Genomic DNA, 14,791 nt, shown 5'->3' with positions numbered 1-14,791 from the left:
TTCATCCTTATAGGGGAGCGGGACATTTGGCATAAAGTCATTTGGCATAAGGTCGTTTGGCATAAAGACATTTGGCATAACGGTCATTTGGCATAATGGACATTTGGCATAATCGAAATGCACCCTTCTTTATTATGCAAAGTGTCCATTATGCCAAATGACCGTTATGCTAAATGTCTTTATGCCAAGTGACCTTATGCCAAACGGCCTTATGCCAAATGACTTTATACCAAATGACACAGACCCCGTATATTTGTATTTGAAGGTCTTGGCTCATTCCTTCTCGATTTAATTTCTAACATCCTGCTCTCTACATATGTAGGATGAGAAGTACCGGAAAATGATTTCTCACGCGTAAATCGTGAGTGGCCATGGCCAATCATCACTGTTCTCAATTTAACCAAGCGATAAGTATAGTACTATACTCTTACCTTTGAAGTAGACAACACCCTTGGGTGCACGTTCGACCAGAATAGTTTCGTAGATAGCCTTATTGCACTCTAGCTTGTTGCTTCCCGGAGCACGATACCCGACGAAGCCTTGTTCACACTTCAGCACAAGGATCGGGCGGTTAATAAGATAGAAGTAAAATTTGGTTGTGTCCTCGACCGCTTCGGCGGTGGCAAACAGATGACCGGAACGTTTCGTTGCCAGCAGTTTTCCATTGTTGGCACGGAACGATACGGAACCTTCTCCATGCCAGACCAGTTCGAACAGCGCATCTGCTGAACGGCGATTGCCTGTGGCCTGAATACCTCCGCCGGTGGACAGACACCAATAGCGATCCTGAAAGTATCGGAATGTAAACCTCGTTAAATTAGAACCGCACCGAAAGGCCGTACCGAGCTTACCTGAGTGGTTCTCAGAGCCCAACGGTGGGCAGACCAATCGTACTCCAGCTGGAAGGTTTCGTTATCGCCAATCTCGTCCTGGTTGGCAGTGACATCAACGCCTTGTTTCACGGAGACGTACTTGTTGTTCAAAGCAGCGACAAACGAAGCCTGTGGGAGTGAATCTTCCAGCGAGAACAGCTCATCTCGGGTGACAGTCTGCGAGCGTGACTTGAGGACGGCCTTCGATCCGATCGGGGACAAATACAGTCCATGGCGATCACGCAGAGCCAAGTGTCCACTGTGATACTCAGCGCTGAACAAACAATCGTCGGTACATTTGGTTTCAAGCTTTCCGTTCGAGTTTAGGTACCTGTTGAAATGCAGAATAGAACAATGATTAGTTCATGATGATTTTGTGTAGAAATGCCTCGACATGTGGTATAAGTGCCCTTCTTAATTCTATGCCGCTATTCTACATATAGCGTATGAAGGTCCTGCATACTCGCTCCGATGAGCTGATTGATGCCGAATACCATCGTAGTGGTGTAGGTAGATGCTTTGTTGAACAGGATCCATGGGACAAAAGTTTAGGGGTAATTATACTACTAATTAAAGCTGCGGCAACATACGTAAAATGGGAACAGCTTCTATCGTGATGGGCGATATGTGGAGGCGCGTGATTACCCATCGATTTCACCTCTGCCAAGAACATGACCAATCGTACCACCTTTTTCGACAAAACCGCCCCAATCGTTGAGCTGCAAAACTATGAGTCGATAAGGAGAGCGTCCAACATAGCTCTGGTCCTTACAAGTTCCTATCTCATGCTCCCACGGGTCAAGCGATGACAAAGACCGCCAGCTTAGAGTTGTGTGCTTATAGCTGGTAGTACAGCCTGGGCACTGTTGTCCTTCTTACATCAGCTAGATTGAGGAGGCACGACCTGAGAGTCTGTTCACCAATGAGGTGCGGCTCAAACAGAGTCTGTTCTGGCATCCTGCGGCTGAGTAAGAAATGCTGCATCATGCACAGTTAGATCCAAAGTGGTAGCCCCATCAGCGTGGGGGAAAAGCGGGCCTCATCAGAAAGCGTTGAAAAGCGGGCATCGAGCGGCTACCTTCTACCAAAGCTGTGACAGTACCAATGAACTGGGAACAGGATTTATAGTGTTGGGCAAGATGCGACAACGTGTGATCGGGTGGCAGCCGATCAGCGCAAGGATGTGCATGTTGAGAGGTATGGACCGTTTCTTCAACTACAGCATCATTAACGTTCACTGCTTACAACAGAATGTCGAGACAATCACGGGAATCTTCTCACGAGCGAGCGAGAGGTGGTCGAGGGGTGGTGACAGCATTACGATGAGGATGAGCACGTTAGAGGACGACGTGGTAGTGTGGTAACAGATCTAGGAGTACGTGCGCAAAACGAAAGACTTCCGGCTTCTAACCATCTAGAGATTGAGGAGGAGGTTGGCTGGTTGAAAAACAAAAAAGCCGCTGGACCAGATCAACTACCAAGCGAGCTTCTAAAATACGGAGGAGGAAGTTAAAGTATTACCACAGGAATGCATGAAAGGTATCGTTTATCCCATCTACAAAAAGGCCGACAAATTGGATTGCGGAAACCATCGCGCGATCACACTACTGAGCGCTGCTTACAAGATACTCTCTCAAATTTTATGCCGCCGTCTATCACCGATTGCAAGAGAGCTCGTGGGGCAATATCCGGCTGGATTCATAGGTGAACACGCTACAACGGACCAGATGTTCGCCATCCGCCAGGTGTTGCAGAAATGCCGCGAATACAACGTGCCCACACATCACTTGTTCATCGATTTTAAATCGGCGGGAACTATCGCGAGATCACACTACTGAGCGCTGCTTACAAGATACTCTCTCAAATTTTATGACGCCGTCTATCACCGATTGCAAGAGAGCTCGTGGGGCAATATCCGGCTGGATTCATAGGTGAACACGCTACAACGGACCAGATGTTCGCCATCCGCCAGGTGTTGCAGAAATGCCGCGAATACAACGTGCCCACACATCACTTGTTCATCGATTTTAAATCGGCGTATGATATAATCGATCGAGACCAACTATGGCAGATTATGCACGAATGCGGATTCTCGGATAAACTGCTACGATTGATCAAGGCGACGATGGATCGAGTGATGTGCGTAGTTCGAGTATCAGGGGCACTATCGAGCACCCTTCAAATCTCGCAGAGGGTCACGGCAAGCTGATGGTCTATTTAACATCGCCTTAGAAGGTGTAATAAGAAGAGCGGGGTAAGCAGGAGTGGAACGATTTCCACGAAGTCCGTTCAGCTGCGTGGTTTCGCTGATGATATTGATATTATAGCTTGTAAATTTGAGACGATGGCAGAAAGGAACATCCGACTAAAGAGTGAAGCCAGAATAATCGGATTAGTCATTAGTATGTCGGAGACTAAGTACGTGATGGCTATGGGCTCCAGGGAGGAATCACCGCACCCACCACCCCGAATTTCTATCGACGGTGATGAAATCGAAGCGGTTGAAAGATTCGTGTAGTTGGGCTCACTGGTGACCGCCGATAACGACACCAACAGAGAAATTCAGAGACGCATTGTGGCAGGAAATCGAGCTTACTTTGGACTCCGCAGAACACTACGATCGAATAAAGTTCGCCGTCAAACTAAGCTAACTATCTTCAAAACGCTGATTAACCGGTACGAAACATGAACAGGGCTAACGCGCTTTTGGAGTTTTCGAACGGAAGATGATGCGCCCCATCTATGGCGGATTAAAACAGGACTTGGAGAAGGTGAACCAACCACAAGCTGAGAGAATCAATCATCGTCCACACCGTGAAAATCAGGAGGCCACGATGGGCGGGTCACGACATCAGGATGTCGGATATCAATCCGACCAAAATGATTCTCGAGAGCCTTCCGACCGATACAAAACGACGTGGTGCTCAGCGAGCTAGGTGGGTCGATCAAGTGGAGGAAAATTTGCGAACCCTTCGCAGAGTACGGAAGTGGAGACGCACAACCATGGACCGAGTAGAATGGAGAAGACACCTGCGTACAGCAGAGGACACTCAGGTCTGACCGGTAAGGTAAATAAGCTATGGAAAATCTTGGATGAAAATGATTTTCCTGATAAGCTGACCAGACTGACCAAAGCAACAATGGAAGGCGTGTCTCGGGTTTCAAATCTTTTGGATCGGGTGGGGGCAGTGACAACGAACTCTCATGCTTACTCTTCCATATGGATCTGGAACGTGTATTCGGCGACGAGGACTCAACAGCCGAGGTATGATTTGCACGAAGTCCAGTCAACTTGTTTGCTTTGCGGATGATATGAACATTATCGCCAGAACTTTTGGAGCTATGATACGGCTGTACATTTGTTGTAGTGTCACGATAGACGGGGGTACCTACGATGTAATGGCGGAACTTGTGTACAATGGAACTTCCTGTGCTGCGAAATGCTGAACCTGGAAGAAGCATTCAACATTGCTGATCGATACACGTTCCTACCTCATGCTTCCAGGTCCAGGGGTCAATCGATGATGAAGATCGCCAGCTAAGAATTGTAAAGGCACAAGGAGTACTTGAGCGATGAGGTCTGAGAATAATCTTTGCCTGTGTACATGTAAAAGCTTTGCGGTGGCGGCGATGAACTACGAGCTTGATGGGCTTTACGGCGAACCCAGCATCCAGAAGGTGATCAAAAGTCGGAAGGATACGGAGGACGAGGCAAGTTCAAAGAATGCCAGGCCACAACGGACAAAGTTGATGTTCGCCTCAAATCCGGGTGGTATAAGATGATAACAAGCACAGTGGGCAAGTCGGCAACCAGGTGAAACGTGATTTGGTGACCATTGAGCGTGTTCGAAAATGGAGAGCGGCATCCACAAACTGATTATTATTGTGACGTAATATTGTTGATTATGTCTTAAATATAACTAGCTGTCCCGGCAAACTTTGTCTTGCCGTCTTGTGGTGGTTTGACAACTGTTGAGCTCAAAATAGCATCGCACTCTAGATTAATTTTATTTCGGTCATGTTGATTTCCTTCCCAGCTCATGGGAAATCAGTTCTTTATCAATTTTGTTACTATTCTAACTGATTTTCGTAACTTTTTGTACATATAAACACAGCCACCACGAATACGAACCAAACCGTTCGAGAGTCATGTTGATCGGTTCGGCCGTTCGTGAGTTTTGTTGCCTCAAAGAAGCTACAAACTCATTTTTATATATATAGATAAGCATTATGTAGCGAAAATAAATGTTTGTTGAATGTATGTTAATGATCATTTATCATTTTTAATTTAATGAAAGTCATATTCCATGACAACTTCAGTTTTTTTTTTACAATAGTACCAGTGGACGCAGATAATTGCGTTACTCTATTCGGTTCATCTTATGATTGTTTTTTTTTTTTATTATGTTCGGCACGAGTAGTGGTTAAACAGCATAGGAAGGCAGCCTTATAATGATTCCCCAAATTTATGACCTGTTAGTTATGATGTAATGTCATGCAGTGTTTGACATCATGCTGCCATATCGAACAAGCCATGTTTCAAATATTGAAAAGTCTACTTTCGTAATCGCTGTTGTTAATGAGTTGGGTATAAGTATGGGAGAAAGCCAGGGGAAGCTTATAATCTACTTACTTGTTGTTGCATGTGTGCAGTGCGTATCGTCCCTCTTCATCGGTGCGGAACTCCAGCGTGAAGAGCGTATCTTCGCCCCACGGAATGTTGGCGTCGACATGGATTTCGTCTTGCGATTCCGACAGATGCGCGAACCGTTTGCGTCCAACGGCGCGCAGGTTTACCTAGCGAGCGGCGAAACGAAAGTAGTACGACGGAATTAATTTCGATTATGTCCAAGGTGTTGCTAGGCAGGGATACAATCTTTTAGAGACGAAATTCATCCAACCAATGCATGGCGTATTTGGCTTAACTTGGAAAAAGATAGTTTCGTTTAAAATGGAAGTTTAGAGAAAACAGATGTCAGAGAGATGTCAGTTTCGCTCAATATAATACAGGCGAAAAAAAATATTTGGGACCGCAAAGTATTCATTGAAATACGAGTAGTTTCGTGAGCAACTCATTATAAACTGCTGGAAGTAAATTTAAGAGCACTTACCTGTGGTCTAGCAGCCAGGTGCACACTCCAGAACTCCTCCCTGCCGGGGGCTTTGGCGGTGCACGTGAGCTTCTCCGGGGTGCCCCCGAGGAAGTAGCCGCGCTGTTCGTTCTTCAGAGCCCATCGTCCCGAGTTGTCGTCGGCAATGCTGATCTGGAACCGACTGCCAGCGTCGCGTTCCTCCGATTCGCACAGCACGTTGCCGAAAGAGTCCACCGACAGGTACCGGCCCAAGTGTGACTTCAGATAGATAATACCTACACATATGGTGGGAGGAGAGATGGAAGGAAAGAGAAGCGACACATAATCACATGTTTCAAGCGAAAAAATATTGTGTTTTTAAAATTATTTCTTAAAGTGGTTCGATTTATCGATGACTGTTCATCTTGTATTAGCACAAAATACCATAACCTACAATTGCTTGCAAAATTACTACAGGGAAATTAGCGAAATATCTCAGGAGCTGATATATATTGTTCACTCATTATATTGAAAATACAGGTGGTTTCTAGCACATATTTTACAAATGAGATAAGGTCTTTTCAAGTCCCTGGATGAATTTAACTGGAATATAAGAAGCTATTCTGAATACAGAGTAACATGGTATACAATTTCGCGTGTTAGTTACAATTACAGGAATACAGATAGGTACTTGATTGACTAGGAAGCGTCCAATATAGCAATGGTTCTCACAAGTACCTACTTCATTCCTCCTCTAGTCAATATGATCACAACCAGTGTTGAAAATTTAATTTCGTCATACATAAATTCAATCACCTCTAGCTCATTTTAGAAGCTGAACCTGAGAATATGATATATGGAAAACTTGTGCGGCTCAACCAATTCTGCAAGAAAGTCACGGAAAAACCGCTATTTTTCGAATATTTAAGGTAAATGTCACGGACTACCTTTGAAAAATGCCAAATGATATTCACCGTGAATATCATTTGCATTTTTCGAAGGTAGTCCGTGACATTTACCTTAAATATTCGAAAAATAGCGGTTTTTCCGTGACTTTTTTGCAGAACTGGTCTAGCCGCACAAGTTTTTCATATATCATATTCTTAGGTTCAGCTTCTAAAATGAGCTGTAGGTGATTGAATTCAGATATGACGAAATGAATTTTTCAGCACTGATCACAACAACTGCTAGCTAAGAGTTGAGCGTGCTTAGTTGGTAGTGCAGGTTGAGTTGATTGTCCTTCTGACTTCAGCTGCGTCACAAGCGTTCATTCACCAAGGAGATGCGACTCAAAAAGCGTCTGTTATCATCCAGCGGAAGAGTAGAAAATCCTGTATCGTGGCAGCTATACCTATAAAGACAGCCCCCAACGATTTGTAGGCAGCACTTTTCACGGTAAGGTAGCCTTTGGAAACTTTTTCAACTACTACGGTATCATACCAGGCAACGGATTCGGTGTAGTGATTGGAAAGTATAGGAACATAAAAACTCGCATATGTGGTGGATTCCTAGCTCGTGAACTGCCAAGTGTCGGCGTGAATGCGGCAGCTATCCTGGAGATGCGCTTCCAAAACTGGAGAACGCGAATTTCGAGCGGTGGATCCTATCGCCAAACGACCCGTGCCGAGAAATGAATGATCACGAAGCAGCAAAAGATGGTAGACAGTTTACATAGGTAAACTCAAGGAGAGCTGGTCGGTATGACCACTGGGCATAACTACACGAGCCGCCGGAGTATATTGAACTAGAACGTAAGTCCTGACAGGATAATTCTTTGTAGGCGAAATGCATCTGCAGGTCTTAAGGAGCTAGCACAGAGAACCAGACGTAACACTAAGAATAAATTTTATTAAATAACATCGTCACGAAAACGTAATCGCCCAATGCTAAACGTTTTGTGTTTGGCCGGGCCGCCACTAGATGGTGGTAGTGAGTAAACGTCAAACAGGAGCAAAAACGATACCAGCGCTGCGAGTGGTCAATCGTCGTACTACTGAATATTTGAATCAACCGTTAAAAAGGTGATTGATGGGAAGCGATAAGGTGAGACGTCTGTTTCTCTGTGGAGCTAGACTGTACAAACCCATTCAAATGCTGATTTGTTCTGTCAACAACAAGCAGCCCAGCAACTACTGTGTCAGGCAGTTGCTGAGTGGAAGACCGTTATCACCTCCATAGCGGATCCATACTGAGCACCTGCTGGTAATGACAACTGGGTCTCGAAAGGGTCCAAAATGGCATCGATATGGGCGATTGAATATCCAGTCCATGAGCTGGTGTTTACATCCTACAAGGGCTCCGTGGTGGACAAGGTCAACGGATACTTTTTTTGGTAGCTGCTATACGTCTCCGTGATGGTTAATGGATCATTTCACGCAGATGCTGGACTATATGACGACAGTGCTGTCAAGGCAAAGGCTAGTGGTAATAGCGTATGCATGAGCGGGTGACTTCGATGCCTGTGGAATGGGGAAACCGTTTCACGAACCAGTGGGGTCAGATCCTGCTAGAGGCACTGGCCATGGTCGATTTCGATCTGCATAATGTCGGGACGGAGCGAAACCGATCAACGACGTTACTTTTTGTTGTCCTACCCTAACAAGTAGTTCGAACTGAAGGGTGATACGATGATACCTGCACTCATATGGACCACCTGGCGGTTAGTTACAGTATCGACTACAATAACAGAAGGCAACGGACAAGAGGCAGGAACGACTAGACCAAGGCCATGCCCTCGTAGGTGCAAGACATCATACTTCAACGACGAGGTTTTTAGGGAAGTGCTCATTTATGAGCAAAACTTACCTGGTCTAAGCGCTGAAGAGTTGGTGGCGATGATATAGCATGCCAGCGACGCCCTCATGTCACAAGTCCGCCCTAAGAATAGAAGACCACCGGCGTACTGGTGATCTCAAGCTATTGCAAACCTTCGTCGTACGTGTATGAGCTAGGCGACGGATGTAGCGAGCACGGAGCGAGCATAGGGAGCGAAATGAACGACGGGTGGCGTTCGCGACTGCCAAAGTCGCGTACAGGTAAGAGGTGTAATCAATGGCTCCTAGCAAGCAGTATCTAGTGAAAGATGCTGGAGAGTATCATCAAAGAACTTTTTTCGCGCCATGACCGAGTTCGTGGCCTTTTTCGTAGGACTAGGGCTGGCGATGACCGAAGAGGGACTTGCGAGGACTTCACAATCCTTTGACGTAGGTCTGACGAAGTTTCCAAACTTGGTCCTAAAAGTAGCTGTTATAGAGGATCCTTGTGTGCTCAGATCTGCTTTGGTTTGGACGAGGTTTGGAATCGACAGAGTTAGGTCCTATTGCCAAAGGCGGGATAATCAACCGGAGATCTGTTGACAAATAAACCACTGTCCATTTAACTTGCTCGATACGGCGAAAAACGGTGCTCGAGAATATCATCCTCAACAGACTGTGGAAGCTTCTAGTACACCGAGGGTTTAAGAAGATGATTTCTGGTTCGGCTTCCGGAAGAGGAAGTCGACCGTAGACACTATCTTGTCGGTCACAAAGACCGCCGAAATAGTTCTTCAGCATAAGGACTGTTCAATTTATAAAACGGACAACTTTAAAGGCTATAAAAACAAAACGCGTAGTCCAAATTTATCCACCCTTGCTTCGTTGTTCAGTACATCATCATTCATTATAGTGATAATTTTTGAATCGAATAAAAATAGTTACATTTTACAGAAAATCGGCCAGGTGTTAAATGAGGTGACTTTTTCGATTGCTGAAAATTGAAAATATGTATAAAATTACTGTTCACATATGGTATATCGTTTTGAATATCAGAAAAGTGTGTGCTATGCTGTAGCAGCATGAGTAATAAACATTCTGGCGAAATTTAAACGCAATTGGAAAATTTGTTATTGAGATATTAAAGTCTCAAGTGAGATTCGATTTTTTGAATAAAATTTAATTGTAAAGCAAAAAGGGCATGAAATATTAAACAAACAATTTTTGTATGCATACAGTCGAAAATAGGAATAATGTGGTTTTAAATGCAGAAAACTGCTTCTTAACAGCGTTGCTGGTTTGGTTACTGTTAGCCATTACAGGTACAGTAATCCAAATAGTTTCGTTCTTTGAAGGTTGTTCCAAATAACAATGCAACCTAATGCAAATTTTGCATAACAATGATGGTGGAAATAAAAAAAAATACATCCGATTATAATTAAATAAGGTGTACAATAACATAGGACCAACTTTGTTGAAAATAAATAATAACAAGTTCCGCTAGAGTCGGAAAATCTGCATGAATGATGCAAATAATATGCAATTTTTTACTATAACCATCTTTATGGATTAAATGTCTGATGAAGAATGCAATTAAAAGTAAATTTTTCTTCTGTATCATTCAGAAAACAATATTCTACTACTCTGGACACATTTTTAGACGAATCCGATGTGCTATTGCAGCACAGGACTTGAATAAACATGTTTTAATAATTTATATGAAAACAAGTCAATTCACTATATCAAGCTGGAGGCTGCTTGATGCATTATTATTGAACAACTATTGAGCTTTACCTTTAGTAGAATAGTATAAGATTCCAATACATTAAAAACTTCATGAAAATGGGCATGTTAAGTATGTGGAAAGTTATGTCGAATTTTGAGAAATGGGTTTTTATTGATGTTTTACGAAAACCACTTCAGTTACACAATAAAGAACAATTTGCTTAATGTTATATTTTTCCTACATTTGAAAATAGCTATAGAAAGTTATGCAATAAACTGATAATGATTTTATTGAAAAATAAAAAAGATATCGCACAAGCAAGTTGTCCGTTTTATAAATTGAACAGTCCTTAAGAGGTGGGGAATTCGCTACTTGGCAGGCAGTGTGGACTCTGGATGTAAGGAACTAGTTGGGCGACTATTGGCGATGCGCTCCTGCATCTTGGCTACCGAGAGTTTTGGAATACTTGACTACTAGTACAAGATTCTCGTAAGCTACTTCTAGAATCGAGTACCAGTGTACGACACAGAGGTGTCTTGGAAGTGCTTGCCATAACCTCAGGAGTTTCGCAAGGTTTTATTTTGGGCCTGGTGTTATGGAATGTCATGTACAACAAGGTGTTCAGTTGAGGTTCCCAGTGGGCTATCGTGCTAATACATATATCATGTTGTCTAGTATGAAGTTTTATATGACGAGTGACTTTCATTATTGGTGACTGGTTTTGATAGTTTTGACCAGATAATTCAAAATCTGGATCACGGTGAAGTTTTAAAAATCGAAAATGATATTTAAATGCATAAATGGTAATTAGTTTCTGGCGGTACAGGTGTTTAAATTTAGATGGTATGTTAAGCAACATTTTTAAGAAATGATACAACGTTAATTAGATGGAGATTGCCCGCATCGTTTCTGTGGGATACCAGTGAAAGTGGCCGATCGTTTGGCGATGAAGCTGCTGAGAGACCACCAAGTCACAGATAAACAATTTCAATTAAAAATCCGAACCGCAATCATTATTCAAACAAAAAAAAAAGTGAACGGACAGGTGTTTCCATGAGGTGATTGCTTTGACTTCGACAAGCGATTGCTAATCTAACTGATGATGGTGCTAGGAGCTTTGGCTTACTTTTAATGCAACGGCAAACGATGGGGTTTATATGGGAAAAATGGAAACAAATGGAAACAAATGTAATCACAATCAAAACAACAAAACAACGTACATAGGTACAACAGTAAACTCAAATATCTAAATGTGTCTAAAAAACACGATCGAAAGCAAACAAAACAAGAGTAAGGATTACCTTTATCGTCTGTTTTTGGATTGGCACCTGGCTGCCAGCGTTCTACAACGAATGGGATAGATGAGAAGAGACACAGTGGATGAATGATTTGAGACGAGTGTCGTCTGTGTATGTATGTATGGAATGATTTGTGTGTATTGATGGCATGAGAAATTTTTAAAAGTAATAAGATAATTGGAAAGAACATAATTAGAATTGAACATGCAGTAACAGAATGTAAATCATTCAAATATTTAAGAACTTTCAAGAATCAATGCAATACTCCTTATTACAATTATTTTGTAAAGGTATCATTCTATCAATAATAAATATTTATCTAGAATCCTCATACAACCCTAGAAAAAAACTATTAGATCTTTTGAAAGTTATTCGAATTCTTCACATTTATTTCCTCGACGATTTTATTAAGTAAAAGGAGGTATTTTTAATTTTCTTACTGATTTAAAAGATATATTTTCATCGCCTTAGGGATCAAACGTCGGAAAGAAAAACACATTTTTTACTTTTCAAGGTTTTGTCTCTTCGATATTCTGGCATTTGACGTTATGGCATTCGGCGTTTTGTCTTTTGACGTTTTGTCACCCAACCATTTTTATCACCCAACGCTGGACGTAAAAATGAAATGTGTTGCAAAAACTTGTTTGAAATTGCTATTGAAATACGACTGTAGGGTTGACTCTCTCGATTAACGGCTACGCAGTCTTGGGATTTAAAAAAACGAATTGTTTTATTCACCCGACGTTTCGACACGGGGATAGTGTCTTCCTCAACTCGTTTTTTAAATCCCAAGACTGCGTAGCCGTTAATCGAGAGAGACTTGTTTGAAATTTCAAAAGACCACTATGCTCTATAGTCTACACAGATCCCACCACACCCAAACCAAAAGCGCAATGTTCAAAAACCGCATAATAATGAACATAAAATAATAATAATATGGAAGCATTCGAACACACTAAAGAGACACTATATTCTAAGACACGGAATCTGATGATTGTTGCTGTTGATAATGACTGGACCAACCTTCGGGTGGCCGCCCGGCCTGCATAGATAACCACCAGGATCATTGGCAGCCACTTCATTTGCAGTGAGGAATAGTGGAATAGGAAGGCTCTAAGGGGGACACAACGGCGTTGAACCCGATCGCGCGAGAAGGACTGTCGAGAACGCCACTACGAAGAGCTGGTGTACCAACCAGCGAGCAGGAAGCAAGAGGTTCGACAAGAGGAGCATAAAACGGCCCAGCACCGGCCGAGGAAGCGCAGATGACAGGCGCGGACCCCATGCGGGCGCTGAACCGCTACAGGAGCGGACTACTAAAGATGGTGGTGGTTGTTGCCGACCAGCTGGACAAACTGATCGACTATACGAGCGGGTGGACTACCCGGAAAGGACCTGAAATAGGACCTGCTGAAGCTCCGCTAATCGTTGGCTATGGCCTAAGATAAACCAGGAGGTCATACTCCTTGATGGAGGAGCGGAGTGCAGCTGATGAGAGTAGGAAGGAGCGATCCACACAAACGGGCAGCTTCCTCTTTGCTGGCAACGCGACGATGCAGCACGAAACCATGCAGCTCGCCGGAGCCGTAGCGGAACCGCTCTACCGCTCGAGCTGCATGGTCGGAACCTACCGAGGAGACGCGGAAAGCCGAAGAGGAAGAAAAGAACGGCCAGTGCGAGCAATCAGGCTTCCAAGTCGGTTGCGAAACGTGCATGGGGCAGGGAAACTAAGGAGGCCAACCCAAAGATAAACGGGGCCCAACCGGACCAAGGGATTACGGTTGGAAAGAAGGAGAACTTAAGCAAAGTGAAACCAGCCCGCAAGCGCGAATGAAGCGACGCGGTGGTCTTCAAAACTGAGGCTGATACATACGCCGATGTGCTGAGGGCCATGCGAGGTGAAAATCGTCTCTCACCGCTGGATGTAAGAAGCATCCGGTGCACCAGGACTGGAGAGATGATGCTAGTCCTGAAGAAGGAGGCGACTAAGAAAGGCATCTCCTTCAAGGCACTACACGCTTAAACCGCTCAGCACTAAAATGCATAATTTCCAGACTACATAAAAAATGTGTGACCCTTACACATCCACAAAAACAGCTCCTGCATCCGCTAAATCATGAAATTCGCAAAAAAAATTGTATGGCAATCTAGCTAGGTTTACTAGTGACCTTGGTAAACAAAAATATCGACTTTTCGCATCTAGAAGTGTGTACGAGCTGTTTTTGTGAATGTGTTGCGGTGCAGGAAGTGCGGAATGGAAGGCCACATCGCCAGGGAGTGCAACTCAGCACCAACATGTCTGATTTTCGCGGTGAACAAGGGTCACATGACAGGCGGGTCTAAATGTCCAGGCACGCAAGGAGGTCAACCCAACCGACGATAATGCAGGTTACTCAGCTAAACCTGAACCACTGTGAAGCTGCACAACAGTTGCTGTGGCAGTTAGTCTCGGAGTCAAGTACATACATAGTCCAACTATCGAACCCATACCGCATCCCTCCCGATAACGGGACCTGGGTAGCGGATTAGACCAAGCTAGCGGCAAGCTGTACAACCGATCGTTTTCCGGTCCAGGAAATAATTTCCACGTCGCACGAGGGCTTTGCAATAGCGAAGATCAACGGAGTGTACTATTTCAGTTGTTATGCCCCTCCCAGGTGGTCGATAGACCAGTTCTCGTTTATGCTAGATTCGCTATCAAGCGCACTAGTGGGATTGAGTCCTGTTGTCTTTGGTGGAGACGTCAACGCCTGGGCAATTGAGTGGGGTAGCCGCTTGACTAACACAAGAGGGTGAGCTCTACTCGAAGCTATGGTTAGACTGAACGTGGAAGTACGACAACGTAGGCGACAACAATACCTACAGTAGGAACGGTGCAGAGTCCATCATTGATGTGACCTTCTGCAGCCCGGGTCTAAACCCTAGCTCGGACTGGAGGGTCGACGATGGATACACGCACAGTGACCATCTGGCGATTCGATACAGGGTGGAACACGGAGGAAAACGTCCACAGCCGAAGGTCATCGTCCGTCATCGGGGATGGCTGGCCTCGCGATTCGATAAGCCGGCA

General features: G+C 44.1%; 1 protein-coding gene across 5 annotated transcripts in view; it reads right to left on the bottom strand.

Annotated features, from left to right (window-relative positions):
- Positions 1 to 14,791, bottom strand: part of LOC109427655 (protein singed) — a 130,519-nt gene that overhangs the window by 1,731 nt on the left and 113,997 nt on the right. For 4 of the 5 annotated variants that reach the window (XM_062845701.1, XM_062845699.1, XM_062845702.1 and 1 more), the window contains 4 exons: positions 5,984 to 6,240; positions 5,506 to 5,669; positions 843 to 1,203; positions 432 to 786 (listed from right to left, as the gene is read on the bottom strand). In XM_062845701.1, coding sequence (XP_062701685.1) covers positions 432 to 786; positions 843 to 1,203; positions 5,506 to 5,669; positions 5,984 to 6,240 — 1,137 coding nt within the window. The remainder of the gene's footprint in view (positions 1 to 431; positions 787 to 842; positions 1,204 to 5,505; positions 5,670 to 5,983; positions 6,241 to 14,791) is intronic. The other variant, XM_062845703.1, reaches the window with a different exon arrangement.

This window comes from Aedes albopictus, chromosome 1, assembly GCF_035046485.1.
Source record: "Aedes albopictus strain Foshan chromosome 1, AalbF5, whole genome shotgun sequence".
NCBI classification, from domain to species: domain Eukaryota; kingdom Metazoa; phylum Arthropoda; class Insecta; order Diptera; family Culicidae; genus Aedes; species Aedes albopictus.
This window is presented reverse-complemented; position numbering and strand designations above follow the sequence as displayed.